The 16,990-nt window shown below is 40.7% G+C and overlaps 1 protein-coding gene across 2 annotated transcripts in view; it reads right to left on the bottom strand.

Moving 5' to 3' along the window:
- The window catches only part of METTL16 (methyltransferase 16, RNA N6-adenosine), a 74,199-nt gene that overhangs the window by 9,970 nt on the left and 47,239 nt on the right, over window positions 1-16,990 (bottom strand). For both annotated transcript variants that reach the window (XM_003416986.4, XM_064271554.1), the window contains exons 7-8: window positions 7,077-7,146; window positions 6,017-6,106 (exon numbers count right to left, since the gene is read on the bottom strand). In XM_003416986.4, coding sequence (XP_003417034.1) covers window positions 6,017-6,106; window positions 7,077-7,146 — 160 coding nt within the window. The remainder of the gene's footprint in view (window positions 1-6,016; window positions 6,107-7,076; window positions 7,147-16,990) is intronic.

The following is a 16,990-nucleotide window of genomic DNA, read 5'->3' on the forward strand; positions in this document are numbered from 1 at the left end:
TCCGCTGCTCTGCCACCCTCTTAAGGTCTACTGGCCCAGGTCCTCCACAGGCGATCATTATTTGGATAAAGTGCCCAGGGGCCCACACTGAAACCTGCCAAGAACACGGACAGGTGGTGTGCTGGGAAGGACATCAGAATAGCTTACCAAGAGTGCCTTATTCAAATGTGCTCTGCTGCCATGAAGCAGACTAAAACAGTTCATTGTCCAAGGGTATAGCTTCCAGTAACAGCCTTGTGAACATCTATCTCTTCTGTTATTTTAATCTGACATTTCTTTTAAAATGCCCTGAAATCATCCCAGGACATATGTAAAAATAATTTAAAGGAAAAAAAAAAAAAATGCAAGGGGAAAAAAAGTTTATGCAGAACGCCATTTACCTAAGAAGAGGTTGTAACTTCATATGCGTATTTCCTTACATTAAAAAACAAAACAGTGGCAGGATAAACCATAAAACTGTTTAAATAGTAAACCATTGGGAAGTGAGGGATTAGGGTGGAAGAGACAGAAGAGGCTAGACTTCTGTTCATACCCTTTTTTAATTTTTTTTACAAAAAAAATTAAGTCACAACAAAATAAAAAACAATCCTTAAAAAATAAAAAGCAAAACGAAATAACCCTAATGATAGGGACTATTATCATCCTCCATTGTACAGATGAGGAAACTGAAGCCTACAAAAGTTAAATAAGATGCTCAACATAAAGCTAGATAGAAGGCAGCTCACCAAAGAGCGTTTCTGTATGCCATGCAATAGCGTTTTGGTGTGCCAGGGTTAAACAAAATACCAATACAAAGTATGTCACAAGGAAGTTTATGCAGAGTACCAATGACTAAAAGAAATAACTGCAACAAGTCCAGAGAAGGGAGAAATTTCTATGGGTTGAATGGTTAAAGCCTTTACAGAGAAGTTGACGTTGAGCTGAGTCGCAGTGGAGGGAAGTCAGAGGGAAGGACCAGGCAAAGAATGGGGCATGAGTAAAACCATCATGAGAGGCTACTATGGTGAAAGACAGAGTAGACAGGAAAACAGGGAGTGATCAGGATGGAAAGGAAAGTCAAGGACATATATGGGAAGCCAAGGGAGCCAAATGAGTAACCAAACCTCATCTCATTGGCAATGAGCAGACGTTCAGGAATTTTTGAGAATGGTGAACCTGTGATGAATTCAAGTGACTCCTGATGAGAGGCTGCTGGGATGGCCCATAAGCAAGAGAATGAGGGCTTGCATCAGTAGGTTGAGGGGAGCAGAGAATCCCAGAGATTTGGAGTCTAGGCTGTGAAACCGGCCGATCTGGGTTCCAACCTGACTCTCCTGAGCCTCCAGTTTCCTCATCTATAAAACAGGCGTAACATCCTACTTCATCTGATTGCTGTCAGGTTTAAATAAAATGAGATAATGGTGTGAAGCATTCAAACAACAGTAAGATTATCTCCAGGGCTTCCCTTTCCTAAACTCCCAACCACTCTTGTCCTTATTATTCATTTCAGCACTTACCCATACACAATTTTGTATAAATTGTTTTATTTGATATGGTCTCCCCCCCACCCACATAAAATTAAGCTTCTTAAGGGATGGAAAAGGGTATCATTTTTATCTTTGATATTATCACAATGAAGATCATACTTAACAAGAAAAATAACTAAGAAGAGGGTCCTTAGCTTTGACTTGGCTCACGAGCTCAGTCCCGTAACCATCACATCTGTTTTGCAGCGTGATGTACACAGCTTGGTATACTATTGGTTTTCAAACCATTTCTTAACAGCAGAACACCTTCGGCAAATAAAATCAATACATACAATTTATAAAAGCAGGTCTGCTCTAGTTAAAATGGGGGTGAAGCCTGGGGTACCAATCTGACGTCTGCCCCACTATCAACTCCTGGGGGCATCTACACGGAATTCCTAATCTATCTGGAACTAGTCTGAAAACCTACGGGGTTTTAAGTAGAGCACTGTCAGGAGACCCCAGCTCTGGCACTAATAACTTTACCTAATTACTCTGACCCTCCCCTCTGTCTGCTCTCTAAAAGCCCACAATAGCCTTGCCTCCTTGAATGTGTTTCTCTGCGAATTTTTGGAACATCTAACTACCAATAAAATGACATTGCCTTACTTTCCAGACACCACATATCCCAAAGCAATTTCTAGTTATTACTACTCCCTAGACAGGAAAGTCTCAGGCTGAAAGGAAATGTCTCAAACACAGGGGCATAATCTCTTAAAACCAGAGTTTCTGGACAATGCCCACAGCAAAAGTGTATAACTTACTAGAGCCATGTTTTCTTCCCTTTCTCTTTTAACAAGTGTTGAACTTCCTGAAAGCAAAGCAAAGCTAAAATAACACCTTGGGCAATTAGAGGAGAAGCTGGGACAAAGAGGCATTCTAAGTGGCTTGCCGGAGAGTTCTGTAGAGAACAGTCATTGAAATATGCTTCCTGATACTCGTCATCAGCCAGAAATGAAAAGTACAAAAATTCTATCAACACTAAGACCTGTCTTTTTGTTGCTAAAATAAATCCAGGCAAGAGCAATGGACTTAGTGTAGGCACTTCAATCAGCAGTGAATTAGAATTTTTCAGCATTCAGCGCCAACAGAAACGAGTCAGGAGGCCTGAGATAAGTGAAAACGGAAGTTGCCATAGTAACTTGCACATTTACCCTAAAAAGGCAGGAGTGGGGGTGCGGTGGGGAAGTAGGTCAATATTGCTGCTTAACTAGCTCTATTCCTTGGCTTCCTCTGCTCTTCTAAAGCAGATTCCTCCCTCACTGCGCCCCAGGGAGTAAGAGAGGTAAGTCAAAGCAGGGGCTGGGAAAAGGTCTACCTAGACGGAAAGAGAACCAAATGAAAAATCTCACAAGCTGCCTGGGACTACCCCCAGGGAAAGCAGTTGCTGATCAAGGGTACCAGTGCTAAGAAACTGTTGCTGGGTTACTACAAATCAGAAATTGCCATTTTCCCTGTAGCAGTTTAAGTGCACCTAATGAAACACCTGGGAATGCATTACTAACAGCTTGGGGCTGGCCTAGCGATGGAAAGGGATGAGGACTCTAGCATGGGAGAAATCTGAGGCCCTTAGCAAGAGACCTTTTTTTTTGTGGGCGGGGGGGGTGGGGGTGGTTGGAAACTATGAACAGGGCTAAACGAGGCCCTGAAAGAAAGGGAGGCTTAGGGGGTTCCTTTTCAAAACAAGTCAGTTTTGCTAACATAGAAACATCGCCCCCTTTGAGATGTGGACCTGAAATGACTACAGATCCAAGAGGCAAGGATGGCTCTGGTCTCAGAGCGAGAGTGGGGAGTGCCAGTGCGCATTATCGGTTCTTCCACTTGCGGCGGCAACAATATGGGAGCAGGTTAAGCAGAAGACATTTCAAACAGGTGCAACTCCTCTCTCCTGCAGCTGTTAGTGCCTGCACAGGGAGAACTTAAGGTATTATTAATGACTATAAGCATTTGGTGTGAAGTTCCTGGTATTCTAGAAGGTGACAGAAAAAATAATTCTCAGGAAAGTAAAAAAAGAAAAAAGGCAGAATCATCCCCCAAGACTATGGCCCCTGGACTCCGTTTTAACTCAGTACTGAAGTCACTCCTGAGGTTCACCTTTCAGCCTCAGCCAAAGATTAGACGGGCCCATGAAACAAAATAAGACTCAAGGGGCACACCAGCCCAGGGGCAAGGACTAGAAGGCAGGAGGGGACAGGAAAGCTGGTAACGGGGAACCCAAGGTCGAGAAGGGGAGAGTGTTGACATGTCGTGGGATGGTTAACCAATGGCACAAAATAATATATGTAGTAATTGTTTAATAAGAAACTAATTTGCTCTGTAAACCCTCACCTAAAATACAATAAAAATACATTATACTGAAACAAAAGGCGGAATCATCCTTTTTGTGTGTCTGTGGTACAATATAACGAAACAGTTGCCATTTCAATCATTTTTAAGTATACAATTCAGTGACACTAATTACATTCAGCATGTTATGCAATCATCACAGAACCATCTTTTTAACCAGTGAGTATGCCCAACACCAACATTCAGATTCCCTATAGCCATCATAGAGAGGCTTTCAGGGGAAAGACCAGTCAAACAAGACTGGGTAACTTATTTCAGCCCACAGCACTGGGCACAACAGATCAAGGGTAGGGGAAAGACAGGCTCCTGTATTCAGAAACAAGGTACCATCTGCAAATTGTCCCCCTGTGCTTCTGCACATGGCTACTCCTCTGTACTACAAGAACAAGGACCGGCTCATAGATGCAGCAACATTCAAGATGTCATTAGAGACCAAGACTGACTAAGACCTTGGGAGAGGAGCACCTAGAACAAGTCTACTTTCACTGAGGATCGGAAGCCTGAAGGACAAGGTACTAAGCAAACAAACAAAAAAACCAAACCCACTGCTGTTGAGTTGATTCTGACTCGTAGCAATGCTACAGAACAGACTAGAGCCACCCCACGGGATTTTCAAGGCTGTAATCTTTACAGAAGCAGACTGCCACATCTTTCTCCCAAGGAGTGGCTGTGGTGGGTTTGAACCACTAACCTTTCAGTTAGCAGCTCAGCACTTAACCACTGCAACACCACGGCTCCTTTTGACAAGGTACTAAAAAAACAAAACCCATTGCCATCAAGTTGATTCTGACTCATAGTGACCCTACAGGACACAGTAGAACTGCCCCACAGGGTTTCCAAGGCTGTAAATCTTTACAGAAGCAGACTGCCACATCTTTCTCCTGAAGAGCAGTTGGTGGGTTCGAACCACTGACTTTTCGGTTAGCAGCTGTGCACTTAATCATCACACCACCAGGGCTCCCTTGGACGAGGTACTAAACAAAAACTGAACCTGTTGCCGTCAAGTCGATTCTGACCCATAGTGGAGTGACTCTATAGGACAGGGTAGAACTGTCTCATAGGGTCTGGACAAGTCACTAGGCCTAAATACTACTAGAAGAAGGAACACATGCGAAGCAATGTATGCGTGAACTTAAGGCTGGAGGCGCCAGGCCCCAGAAAGTCAATCACTACTGTGAAGTTGTAAAACATGTGAGGCAAACGGGGGAGCCAGGGCTTTGAACCGGTTCATTCTGATTTGAATCCGTGGGGAGAATTTGCGTTTCCACTCCCAGATATACTGAATCAGAATCTACATTTTAACAAGACCCCTTGGTGATTCTTATGTATAGTCAATTTTGAGAACCACTGCTCTGCTCTATTAGTGGTTCTCAGAATTGGTTCCTAACCAGCAACGTTAGCATCACCTGGGAACTTGTTAGACATGCAAACCTGTGCTGCTCTATCACCACTTCTCAGCTCAGCCCAGAAAACTGCTCAGTCTGGCCAGCTCAGGCCCATTTTCTTCTGCATTTTTCCTTTACATATAGCAGCACAGAGGACAAAGAGAAGTTTGTGGAACAATGACTCTGCTCAGCACTAATCATTTTTTTCTTTAACTTTTTAGTCCAGAAAATGTTCAAGCATACAGAAAGTAGAGAAAATAGGCTAATGACCCAGCCATCGCTCAGCTTCAAAAGGATCAATATTCTAGCATTAATTGTAAAGTCAAAATATAACCCTTCACTAGACTGAGCCCTAAGTCTCACACATCGCAAGTCCATAACCCCAAATGGCAACTTATAAATTCACCGGGAACCTCAGGAGGCAGCTACTCTGGGAAAGCAGCAGTGGCAAAAGAAAATACACAGGAAACAGGCTTCAACCTCAATTCTTAGGGAACATCCACCAGAATAGTTATATCCCCAAGGTGTTTCTATACCTGCATTTTTAATTTCTAAAAGATGCATTTCCAATTCATTTATGCTTGCTGAGCAAGAATCACTATCCCCCACAAACCCACAGAGAAAGGGTCCATGGTCACTATAGCTAGCCTTCCAGAACTGTCTTGTTTACAAGCACTTTCCATTTTATCAGAAGCATTTGGGGCCAACTTCAGGCAAACAGGCCAGTACGGATTTAGTTCATTTATGATTTGGGGAAGCACAAGCAAGGTCTCTACTTACTGGTACTGTTACATCATCGTAAAAACTCCATGCTAAAGCCCATCTCATTGTCCGACCTTGACAGAACTCAGTGTAGGTGACTTTAGGAACCTGAAACCAACAAACACAGCATCTCATCAAACCGAAGTTATTCTAACCAATATGCTCCTAGCTGCGGCCTCACATTGAATTTTGTGTTGGTCCTGCTTGTGACCAGCTAAGAAACACTACTATCCAAAAAGCAGCTACGCATAGCTGCTTAATAGTCAATGAATAAATTATCTTTCTACAAAGCTGTATTTTTTTTTCCTCCCATAAAACACTAGAGAGAATTTACACCTGGCTCAAAGGTCCAACCAAATATGAAACACCCAAAACATAACTCTTCAGAAAATGATTTGTAAAGTGATTCAAGTGGCTTTTTTTCTTTATTAAGACAGAGAGTCATCCAAAGCTGGTTAGAGATAGCTATGTAGTATCCCTTTTGTCTATCAGATTTGAGGAGGGGGAAAGTAACCACTTTGTTGTTTTTACAATTATAAACAGAGAAAGGATATGGGGAAAACAGGATCAGTAGAATGTCAGGGAAACTAGAAATCAGAACACCACATCTGACCCCTTTCCCTGAGAAGTCATCTTATCATGCTAAAACACCATAAAACTGGAGGGGGCACAGGGTATAGAAGGACTTATTTGCTACCTGCCTTTCAAAATATGAATGAGGGACCGGACTTGTGTGGACTGTCACGACGGTGACAAACACACTGGACTCAGGCTGCATTTGGATGGCTAGCTGTTCTTTGAAAACTGTGTGACCCGGAACAAGCCCCTTAACTTATCTGGCCTTAGTTTCTGCATCTATAAAGGAGTTAGATGTGGGGGTCAACGGAAGACACCACAATTTCTGACTTGTGATTTCTCTCTGACATTCTACTACTCTATAATAATCTATAAAAAGTCTCTTCTAGCCCTAAAATTACACACACACACATATATTTAGAGTTTCAGGATACAAAGGGAAATTCTATACTCAAACTACCATCAAAAACAGATACACCGAACAATAATGACAAAGCCTTACCCCTTGTATGCGAAGCTCTTCCTTCAGAGGGGCCAGACTGCATTTCTTCCCCAGCATACAGCTATACCACCTAAGATGGAATCAGACAAGCAAAACACTGCTTATAGAGTTACATTTTAAAACTAAGCAATACTCAAGGAACAAAGATGAGAACAAAAGCAAGCAAACATTGACTTAAGTTGTAAGTAACAACAAAAATTGCATATAATGTATTAAAAGACCAGATCCAGGTGGAATACAAGTTCAAAACAACTTAAAAAAACAAAAACGCACTGAGAGGTCTCCAATACTTCAGGGCAGTATGTATGTGGAAGAAAAGGAAAAAGAGATAGGTCTCACCTATAATATTCAGAACAAAGGCTATTTAGCTCTAGAACAGAAATCGGTCAATTTAAAAACATGCATAAACATCCCTCACACCATAATGATAACTTATAGGATCCAGCATGAACCTCTATTTTTTTAGATGTCCTCACCTGCAAATAATTTATGTATATTGCATTAGAATTTCAACAGACCATGATATCAATTTTTCCCATACCAAACCCAACGCTGTCAAGTCAATTCCAACTCATAGCAACCCTACAGAACAGTGTAGAACTGCCCCGCAGGGTTTCCAAGGAGTGGCTGATGGATTCCACAGAGTTCTTAACCACAGTGCCACCAGGGCTCCATTTGTTCTACACTACATACAAATCCAGAAAAGTAAGTGTGGAGAAGATGGAGTGAATCAGTTAAAAGGTAAGAGGACAGAATTTATTTCCTTCTATTATTCTAAAGAGTTTGCCAAGTATACAAATTTATATGGGCCTTCTGCTTCGGCCCATCAAGGACTAACTACTATAGGAATTGTCCTACCACCATAAACAGCTAGGAAACTCGACAAAATATATGCAACAATGGTTTTTAGACACTGGACAACTGGCAGTGAAAGCCGATGATTGCTGAGAAAGGGAATCAGACAGCCCTATGACTGCCAAAGCTTACTGCGTGTAGCGAGGGAAACCCAAACAGAGCCGGGAGTTTTGGTGAACTGATGAGACAGAGATAGGCTGAGGAAACAAGAATTTGCAGAGCAAAATGGCAGAGAGGAATGAGCTGCACAAAAAGAGAACTCTGGGGATCTGCAGAGAAAAAAAAAGAGGGGTTCTGTGAAAATATGGCTGAATAATGATCTGCACATGTGTGGGGTGTAACTCCATGAGTCTAAGGAAAGAGCCCTCGGAAAGCAGTAGGCCAAACAATTCCTGAAGCTCAGACAGAGCTGGGAATAGTTTGTGGTTCTACTAGCCAAAGAAGAAAGGCTAGACTTCTAAGATGTGCCTTAATGAAGCTTAAAAACAAGCCTCAAACTGATCCTAAGTAACTTAAGTGCCACAGCAAAGTTCATCACTACTATATATATGTTTCCAAGTTATTCCACTGTTCTTAACAAAACACCCTGGGAGCAGTGGTGGTTCAGTGGCAGAACTCTCTTCTTCCACTCAGGAGACCCGGGTTTGATTCTCAGACAATGCACCTCAGGCAAACCCACTACCTGTTTGTCACCAGAGGCCTGTATGTTGCCACGATGCCGAACAGGTTTCAGCGCAGCTTCCAGATTAAGACAGACTAAGAAGAAAGATCTGGCGATGTACTTCCAAACAATCAGCTAATGCAAACCCCTACGAATCACAAAGGCCCAATCCCTTTGTGCATGGGGTCGCCATGAGTTAGGGACCAAGTCGACAGCAGCTAACAACAACAGTGCCCCCTAAGCAAAGACCTTCCCTTTTCCCCTCTCTCTCACCCCTGATAATCACTAATAAACTTTGGTCTGGATACATTTGCCTATTTCATGTTAAGTAGTATCATAAAAATATTTACCAGTTTGTGACTGACTTATTTCACTCAGCATAATGTTTTCAAGACCCATCCATGTTGCAGCATGTCCCAGGACTTCGTTTCTCTTTATGACTGAGTCTGGCAACTTCCTATTAAGTTAAACATTTACTTTACCACAGGATTTAACAATCCTACTCTTACGGATTTACTTAAAATAGATGAAAACATGTCCACACAAAGATCTGAATGTAAATGTTCACAGCAGTTTCACTCATACTAGCCCAAACCTGGAAATGACTCCAATGTCCATAGCCTGGTGAATGGACCAACAAATTGTGATACAGCCATAAATGGCATACTATTTAGCAATAAAAAGGGACAAACCACTGATACAAACAAAGCATGGTTATATGACATGAAAGAAGCCATACACAAAAAACTATATTCTATTTATATGAAAGTCTAGAAAAGGCAAAACTATTGTGGCAGAAGGTAGATTAGTGATCACTAGAGGCTGAGAGTAAAGGAGCCCCGGTGGCGCAGTGGTTATGCACTCAGCTGTTAAGTGAAAGGTCAGCAGCTCGAACCCACCAGGTGCTCCACAGGAGAAAGATGTGGCACTTTACTTCCCTAAAGATTCCAGTGGCTCTCCTCTGTCCTGTAGGGTTGCTTTGAGTCAGAGCTGACCTGAAGACAACAGGTTTGAGAGGCTGGGAGTAGGGTGGGGTAAGACCACAGGGGGCACCAGGGAACTCTTTAAAACCCGTTGCTGTTGAGTCAGCTCTGAATCACGGCAGCCCATGGATGTCAAGAGAACGGTGTTCCACAGAAGTTTCAACGCCTGATTTTTCAGAAGTAGATCACCAGGACTTTCTTTCAAGGCGTCTCTGAGTAAACATGAACCTCCAACCTTTCAGTTAGCAGCCGAGCACTCTTTACCGTGATAGAAATGTTCTATATCTTGATTGTGGTGGTAGTAACATGTACACATTTATCAAAACTCATCAAACTGTACACTTAAGAGAATTTTCCTATATGCAAATCATACCTCCGTAAAACAAACTTACATAAATTTATAAATGTGATGTATCTTATACCTTCAAAATGTGTAAAAAAGAATTAACATTACTGTTTCCATACTTCCTTCCAGTTTTATAATATAGCTTAGTCACACTAGCAATTCATATTCTGTACCTTGCTTTTTTCATTAGCCATCATAATCATTTCCGTGTCATTCAAAATTCACCTAATCACAGATTAAGGGGATATGCATTCAACATTTATTTGTTTATATACAAGATAGGTATTATAGAGGTAAATTCTAAAGTGATTAAATTTCTAAGAGAATTTGAGCCTCTAAAATCACAAATTAGGTTAAAACTACATAAAATTGCCATTTTTTATGTAATATAGGTTATAAGACAATATTCTACATTCTACTTTGGTAAGTAGCATCTGGGGTCTTAAAAGCCTGTGAGCGGCCATCTAGGACACTCCACTGGTCTCACCCCTTGAGGAGCAAGGGAGAATGAGGAAAATGAAATACACAAGGGAAAGATTAGTCCAAAGGACAAATGGGCCACATCTACCACAGCCTCCACCAGACTGAGTCCAGTACAACTAGATGGTGCCTGGCTACCACCACTGACTGCTTTGACAGGGATCCAATAGAGTGTCCTGGACAGAGCTGGAGAAAAATGTAGAACAAGATCCCAACTAAAAAATAAATACCAGATTTACTGGCCTGACAAACTGGAGAAACCCCGAGAGTATGGCCCCCGGACACCCTTTTAGCTCAGTAATGAAGTCACTCCAGAGGTTTACCTTTTATCCTAAGATTAGACAGACCCATAGGACAAAACGAGACTAAAGGGGCATACCAGCCCAGGGGCAAGGACTAGAAGGTAGGAGGGGACAGGAAAGCTGGTAATAGGGAACCCAAGGGAGAGTACTGACATGTCATGGGGTTGTTAACCAATGTCATAAAACAATGTATGTATTAGCTGTTTAATGAGAAGCTAGTTTGTTCTGTAAACCTTCATCTAAAGTATAATTTTTTAAAAAAAGGCATAAAGAAATAAAATTGCCATTTTTATAAGTTGAAGACTAATACTGATGATTTCTTAAGGTTCAACTTAATACATTAAATAATATAAATGAAGGATTTTACTAATCTTTAAAATATGACAAATATTATACATTGCTTCAGAAATAGTGTGCATCAACAAGTATTTCATTTGCCTTCACTGTGGGCTCAACAACGGGTGACTGTTCATTTGTTTAACTAATTCTTTTTCTCTCTGAAATTAGAAAGAGAAATAATTATGCTACATAAACTACTCTGAGGAGCCCTGGTGGTGCAATGATTAAGCTTTCGGCTGCTAACCAAAAGACCTGGAGATCTGCTCCCGTAAAGATTAGGGTTACGGCCTAGGAAACCCCAGTGGGGCAGTTCTATTCTGTCGTTTAGGGTCACTATGAGTTAAAACTGACTAGACGGCACACAACAACAACAAACTAAACGAACCTGGGTAAATTTACTGAAACGTAATCAACTTCATTCAATGGCTTTAAAATGTTTGTAAAAAATAATACGCTGTTTTTAAGAAGACAGGTTATCAATGGAGAAATCATCAACCAGGAATTAAAAGCCTTGGGTATGTTGGGAGCAACAGGAAGGAAGAGAAATTAAGAGCAATTAGTGCTCACATAGTAACGGAATAAAATAGGTTAATTAACACCTTTCCTTTAAAATTAGCATTGCTGAATAGATCAGAGCCATCACAAAACAAGAAATGGCCTAGAACAAAGACAAAAGAGACAGAATAAGGCTTCTTCAGGGTAAAAAGGAAAACAAACATTTAGACAAGTAAAGCTTGTAATAGTTAAATAAGTCACTGGCACTTAATATCGGCTTGGGAGAGTTCATATTTCTTTTAACTCCTGCTCGAAACTGAATACTGTATTGTTAATCTTTTAAGATTTAATCTTATCAATATACTTACTGTTTTCTTCAACAGTTTTGTTTCTTAGAGAAAAAGCAGAGTAACTATATATGTTAAAATCCTGTTTTAGCTTCATTTGAAAAAATGCCTACCCACGAGACGCTAGCTACTCTCAACAGGCATCTTCTAACAACTAGTCAAAGGGAAAGCAGAAAAAAATGAAAAGGCAGGTCTGCCACCTAAGAGACTTTGAACCCATTATACTATTTTCTATGGGTATACGATTTTCATGATGAAAATAGCACTCTACTCATTACAGTATTTAGTAATTCCTCTGAGACAGTAGGTTTCAAGAAAAATTATTTTGAAATAAGTTCACACCTCCAGAAAAGTGTCAAGATCTCCAGTATACCTTCATCCAGATTCATCAATTAACATTTCCCCTATTCTTGCTCAGTGTGTGTGTATATTTTTTCTGACCCATTTGACAGCTGCCTATAGACATTATCATGCCCCTTAAACCTTAAAGGGGAAGCCTGGTGGTGTAGTGTTTAAGAGCTACGGCTGCTAACCAAAAATCTGGCAGTTCGAAGCCACCAGGTGCTCCAGGGGCAGTTCTACTCTGTCCTACAGGGTTGCTATGAGTCGGAATTGACTTGACAGCAACAGGTTTGGTTTTTTTGGTTTTAACCTTAAATATTTCCGCATGTACATTTTCAAAAGAAGTAAGTTCTTTTTCACAACCACAAAACAATTATCAAATTAAGAAAATATAACACTGATAAATACTATTATCTGAAATATAGTCAGTCCATATCCAAATGCTACCAATTACCCCAATAATGCCCTTCAATTTTTTCACCTGATGCAAGATCCAATTTAGGATCATACATTTCACTTACGTGTCATGTCTCTTTAGTCTCCCTCAGTCCGGAACCGTTCCTCAGTCTTTTCTTCCTTTGATGACCATGACATTTTTAAACAACTATTCTATAAAACCCCTCGATTTGGGCTGTCTGAAGTGTTCTCATGGCTGGAGTCAGGTTACACATTCTAGGTGCATCATATCCGGAGATGTCCACCTAGTCAAAATGGTGTCCCCCAGGTCTCTCTCCATTTTAAAGTTACTGTATTTATCTTTGTAAAAAGTAATCTGGGGACAGATACTTTCAAACTATGTAAATATCCTGTTCTTCAAATTTTTCATTGAAAATTCTTGCATGAATCAGTTATTACTATGATGACTGCAAGAAAAAAAAAACAAAAAAAACAAAAACAACCAAACCCAGTGCTATCGCGTCGATTCCGACTCATAGTGACTCATAGCGATTCCAAGATGGTGATTTTTCTAACTCTATTGTTTCTTCTAAAGGGTCTTGGGTGGCACAAGGGGTTAAGCACTCAATTACTAGCCAAAAGGTTAGTGGTTTGAATTCACCTAGAGGCACCCGAGAAGACAAGGCTAGGAATATGCTTTTGAAGAGTCGCAGCCTTTTAAAAAAACCCTATGGAGCAGTTCTACTCTGCATATATGGGGTCACCGTGAGCTGGAATCAACTTGGCAGCAACTAACAACAATTATTTCTTCTACATTTATTAGTTGGCACTCTACTGTAAGGAAGTCCTTTTCTTCTATCCCCTTTATTTCATTTATTCAATGAGGTCATAATCCACCATTGTCATTATTCATTTTGAAGCTCAGACTGGGCCCAACAGGAGCCCTTCCAGCTGGCTCCTATGTCCTTTTGACAAATCATTTTTTGAGCACTTTCTTACTTCCTGGTATTACAAGGTATTCCAGGGTCATCTTACATTCATCCTGACCCAGCCCTGAGACCAACCATTTTTCCAAGGGGCCCCGCTTCTTTTTCGTGGGGAATGGTTATTTAGACATAATTATTTTTTCTTGTATCAAAACCTTAAACTGAAGTGTAATATAAAAACTCAGTGCCATCAAGTTGATTCCAACTCACAGTGACCCTACAGCACAAAGCAGAACTGCTCCACAGGGTTTCCAAGAATTGGATAGTGGATTACAACTGCCGACCTTTTGGTTAGCAGCCACTTAACCACTATGCCACCACAGCCCTACTTTTTCTTAAATCTAAACCTTAAACCCAAGTGTAATATAGAAAAACAGATATAAGCAGACGTTTGGGAGTGTGAGAGGCGTTAACCTACTCTAAAAACACCTATGGTAATTAAATTACCAGAATAAACAACCCCAGATAGTCACCAGAGCAGCCCTAGTGTCTGCCTGATCTCAAAATTTGAATGCAAACTATTACAAATTCCAAATCTGCATGGCTAAAATTAACTTTTATCCTATGTTCCTATTAATTAAAAAAAAAAAAAAAAAATTGCCATCGAGTCGATCCTGACTCACAGCAACGCTGTAGGACAGAGTAGAACTACCCCATAGGGTTTCAAAAGGGTGGCTGGTGGATTCAAACTGCTGACCTTCTGGTTAGCAGCCAAACACTTAACCACTGCACCACCAAGGCTCCAGTATCTTATTAATGAGTGATTTTATTTATTCACACACAGTTCTACATGTGTAAGAAATACTACATTGTAACAAGCTTTTCCAAGGCAGCTGGACCAAAGCTTTTAATTCCTTGATATTGTTAAGACTGCCTGATGTATACAAAATACAGGCTAGTTGATTTTTAACAACTGTCCTCTCTGACCACCTAAAGCAGAACTGCCCATGACTACTTCCTGTAGGTGACAAAGCCACGAAAGTTTATATAGCTAGCTTGTCATGGCATGAGCCACTCCACTGGATCTAATCTTTTCTCCCTGAGACCTTAGAGCAGTCACAATGAGTGAAGCCATATCAGACCTCACAGGCAGTAAAACTAAGCATGACACCTAAGTTAAGTTGATGAAAAGCACATAACTGAATTCATTTAAAAAACAAAGTAGCCCCTTTTCTTTCAGGGTGCTTGAACCCCTTACCATTCATTCTTCCTCCTATTCTGGTAGGAAGGAAAATCAGAATAGCAGCACTTGCCTCCTGCGGTGCTCGTAACTGGGAAACGCTCCTTCAGATTTTAAATGCAAAAACGCTGCTCTACCTGGAGAACAAGCTGGTATACCATCTGTCTCCCAGTAAATCTTTACCTGCTGTATCTCTGTAGACGGCTGAAGTATATGCCTTTCTAACGATACTCAAAAAATCCTTTTAGAGATCCACACCTTACTTAGGGTCCCAATCAAAGATGAAACCAAAGGTTAAAGATACTCAACCCTAACTGTCCCAACAGATCAATCTATGGCAGCCCCACGACAAACAAGAGAGGTGGAGTGTTCTTTGTAACAGTGAAAAAAGGAAGAAATTAATTATGGACTGTTGTCAAGCTATTTAAAATGACTGACATGCAGATCATTAGCCACAAAGAAACATAGCAATGACAGAAAGTAAACGCAAAAGCAGAAGACAAAATTCTCTACATTTATGAGAACAACCATGTGAATAAAAATGGACGAGCTAGAAGAAAATGCACCGAAAATAAGCTAACAGTTTTATCAAGAAGGGTGAGATTAATATTTTCTCGTTTTCTATAGCAAAATCACAAAATTTTCTATAACAAAATAAGAGTAATGTTATTTAACACCCACCCAGCACTTTTCAATCTATAAGCACACTCACATAAGTAATTTCACTTAACCTTCGTAACAGTTGCAAAAGGAATTACAGGTATCTCTCGCTTTTTAAAAGTTCAATTCATACCACTTTGCTTTTACGGAAGACCTACATTAGTACCTGTTTTCCCTAACTGAAAGAAATCCGAAAAGGGTTTTCCCTTTTACGAAAAAAAGGCGAAAAGCGTACACAGCGTTCAGTGTTTGCTCTGCCGCTAGAGAGCTGTTCAAGAGGCAGTGTGCACCCTAAGCAGTGAGAATGGCATCACCAAGCTCCTTAGGAACTACACTCAGTGTCAAGCTGCCATGGCTAGGCTACTGGGGCTGCCATAATCACCATCACCACCTCTCAGCCTCCAGTGTGCTCGCTGTCTTGCTGATTCTGGTAAGTGAACCTACACTGAACATACATTTTTTTGACTTTATATAGGCTGTATATTAATCACATCATTCCTGCTTTTACTATATTTTAGTGTTATCTTAGGTTTTGGTGTTATTTGGTATGATTTCTAAGGTTATTTTTTTGGGTCTGAAATGCTCAAAAAATTTTCCCATATAAATTAATGGTACTCGCTTCTTCGCTTTATGCCATTTTGGCTTACGAAAGGTTTCATAAGGACACTCTACTTTCGGATAGTAGGGGAACCCGTATTCCAATTTTATAGACCAGGAAACAACTGAGGTGGCTTCCCCTTTAACAAAGGCAGGTAAAAGTTCATACTAAAATTGGTCACAGTCTCTCAGCTGGAAAATTAACTAAAAGCTGAATTATAAAATCTGTAATTGTTCTCTGTAGCTTACTTTTTAAGAGCACCTTATAAATATACTTGTTAGGTGATGTTGAGTTGATCTCGACTCATGGCCACCCCATGTGACAGTAAAACTGCGCTACAGGGATTTCTTAGCTGTAATTTTTACAGAAGCAGACAACCAGGTCTTTCTCCCTCAGAAGGCTGAGTGGGCTTGAACCGCCAACCTTTTGGTTAGCAGCTGAGCATTTAACCGTTTGTACCACGAGGGCTCATAGCTACATTTCTTGTCATTGTGTGCTGTCAAGTCGTTTCCGATTCACAGCAACGCTATAGGACAGAGTGGAACTGCCCCATACAGTCTTCTAGGCTGTAATCTTTATGGGAACAGATTGCCAAGTCTTTTCTCCCACAAAGGCACTGGTGGGTCTGAACCACTGACCTTTTGGTCAGCAACCAAGCACTTAACCCTTGTGCCCCCAGGGCTCCTTGTAACTAACTGTACTAGCACCTAGTTTTAAAAAAACAAAAACAAACAAACAAAAAACCACGAGAAAGGGGGAGGGGAAAGCTCTACCTTAAAATACTGAAATAGTTGTAACATTTCCTTCTAACACAGCAGACCATGGCATTTAAATCTACTGGATTCCTAGAACAGTCAAGAAATAAAATGATCCTATTTGATACTTATTATTTCAAATATATATTCATTTAAGCTATTATCATCCTATTTTACCAATGAGAAAAC

This window comes from Loxodonta africana, chromosome 18 (genome assembly GCF_030014295.1).
Source record: "Loxodonta africana isolate mLoxAfr1 chromosome 18, mLoxAfr1.hap2, whole genome shotgun sequence".
In the NCBI taxonomy this organism is placed as follows: Eukaryota; Metazoa; Chordata; class Mammalia; order Proboscidea; family Elephantidae; genus Loxodonta; species Loxodonta africana.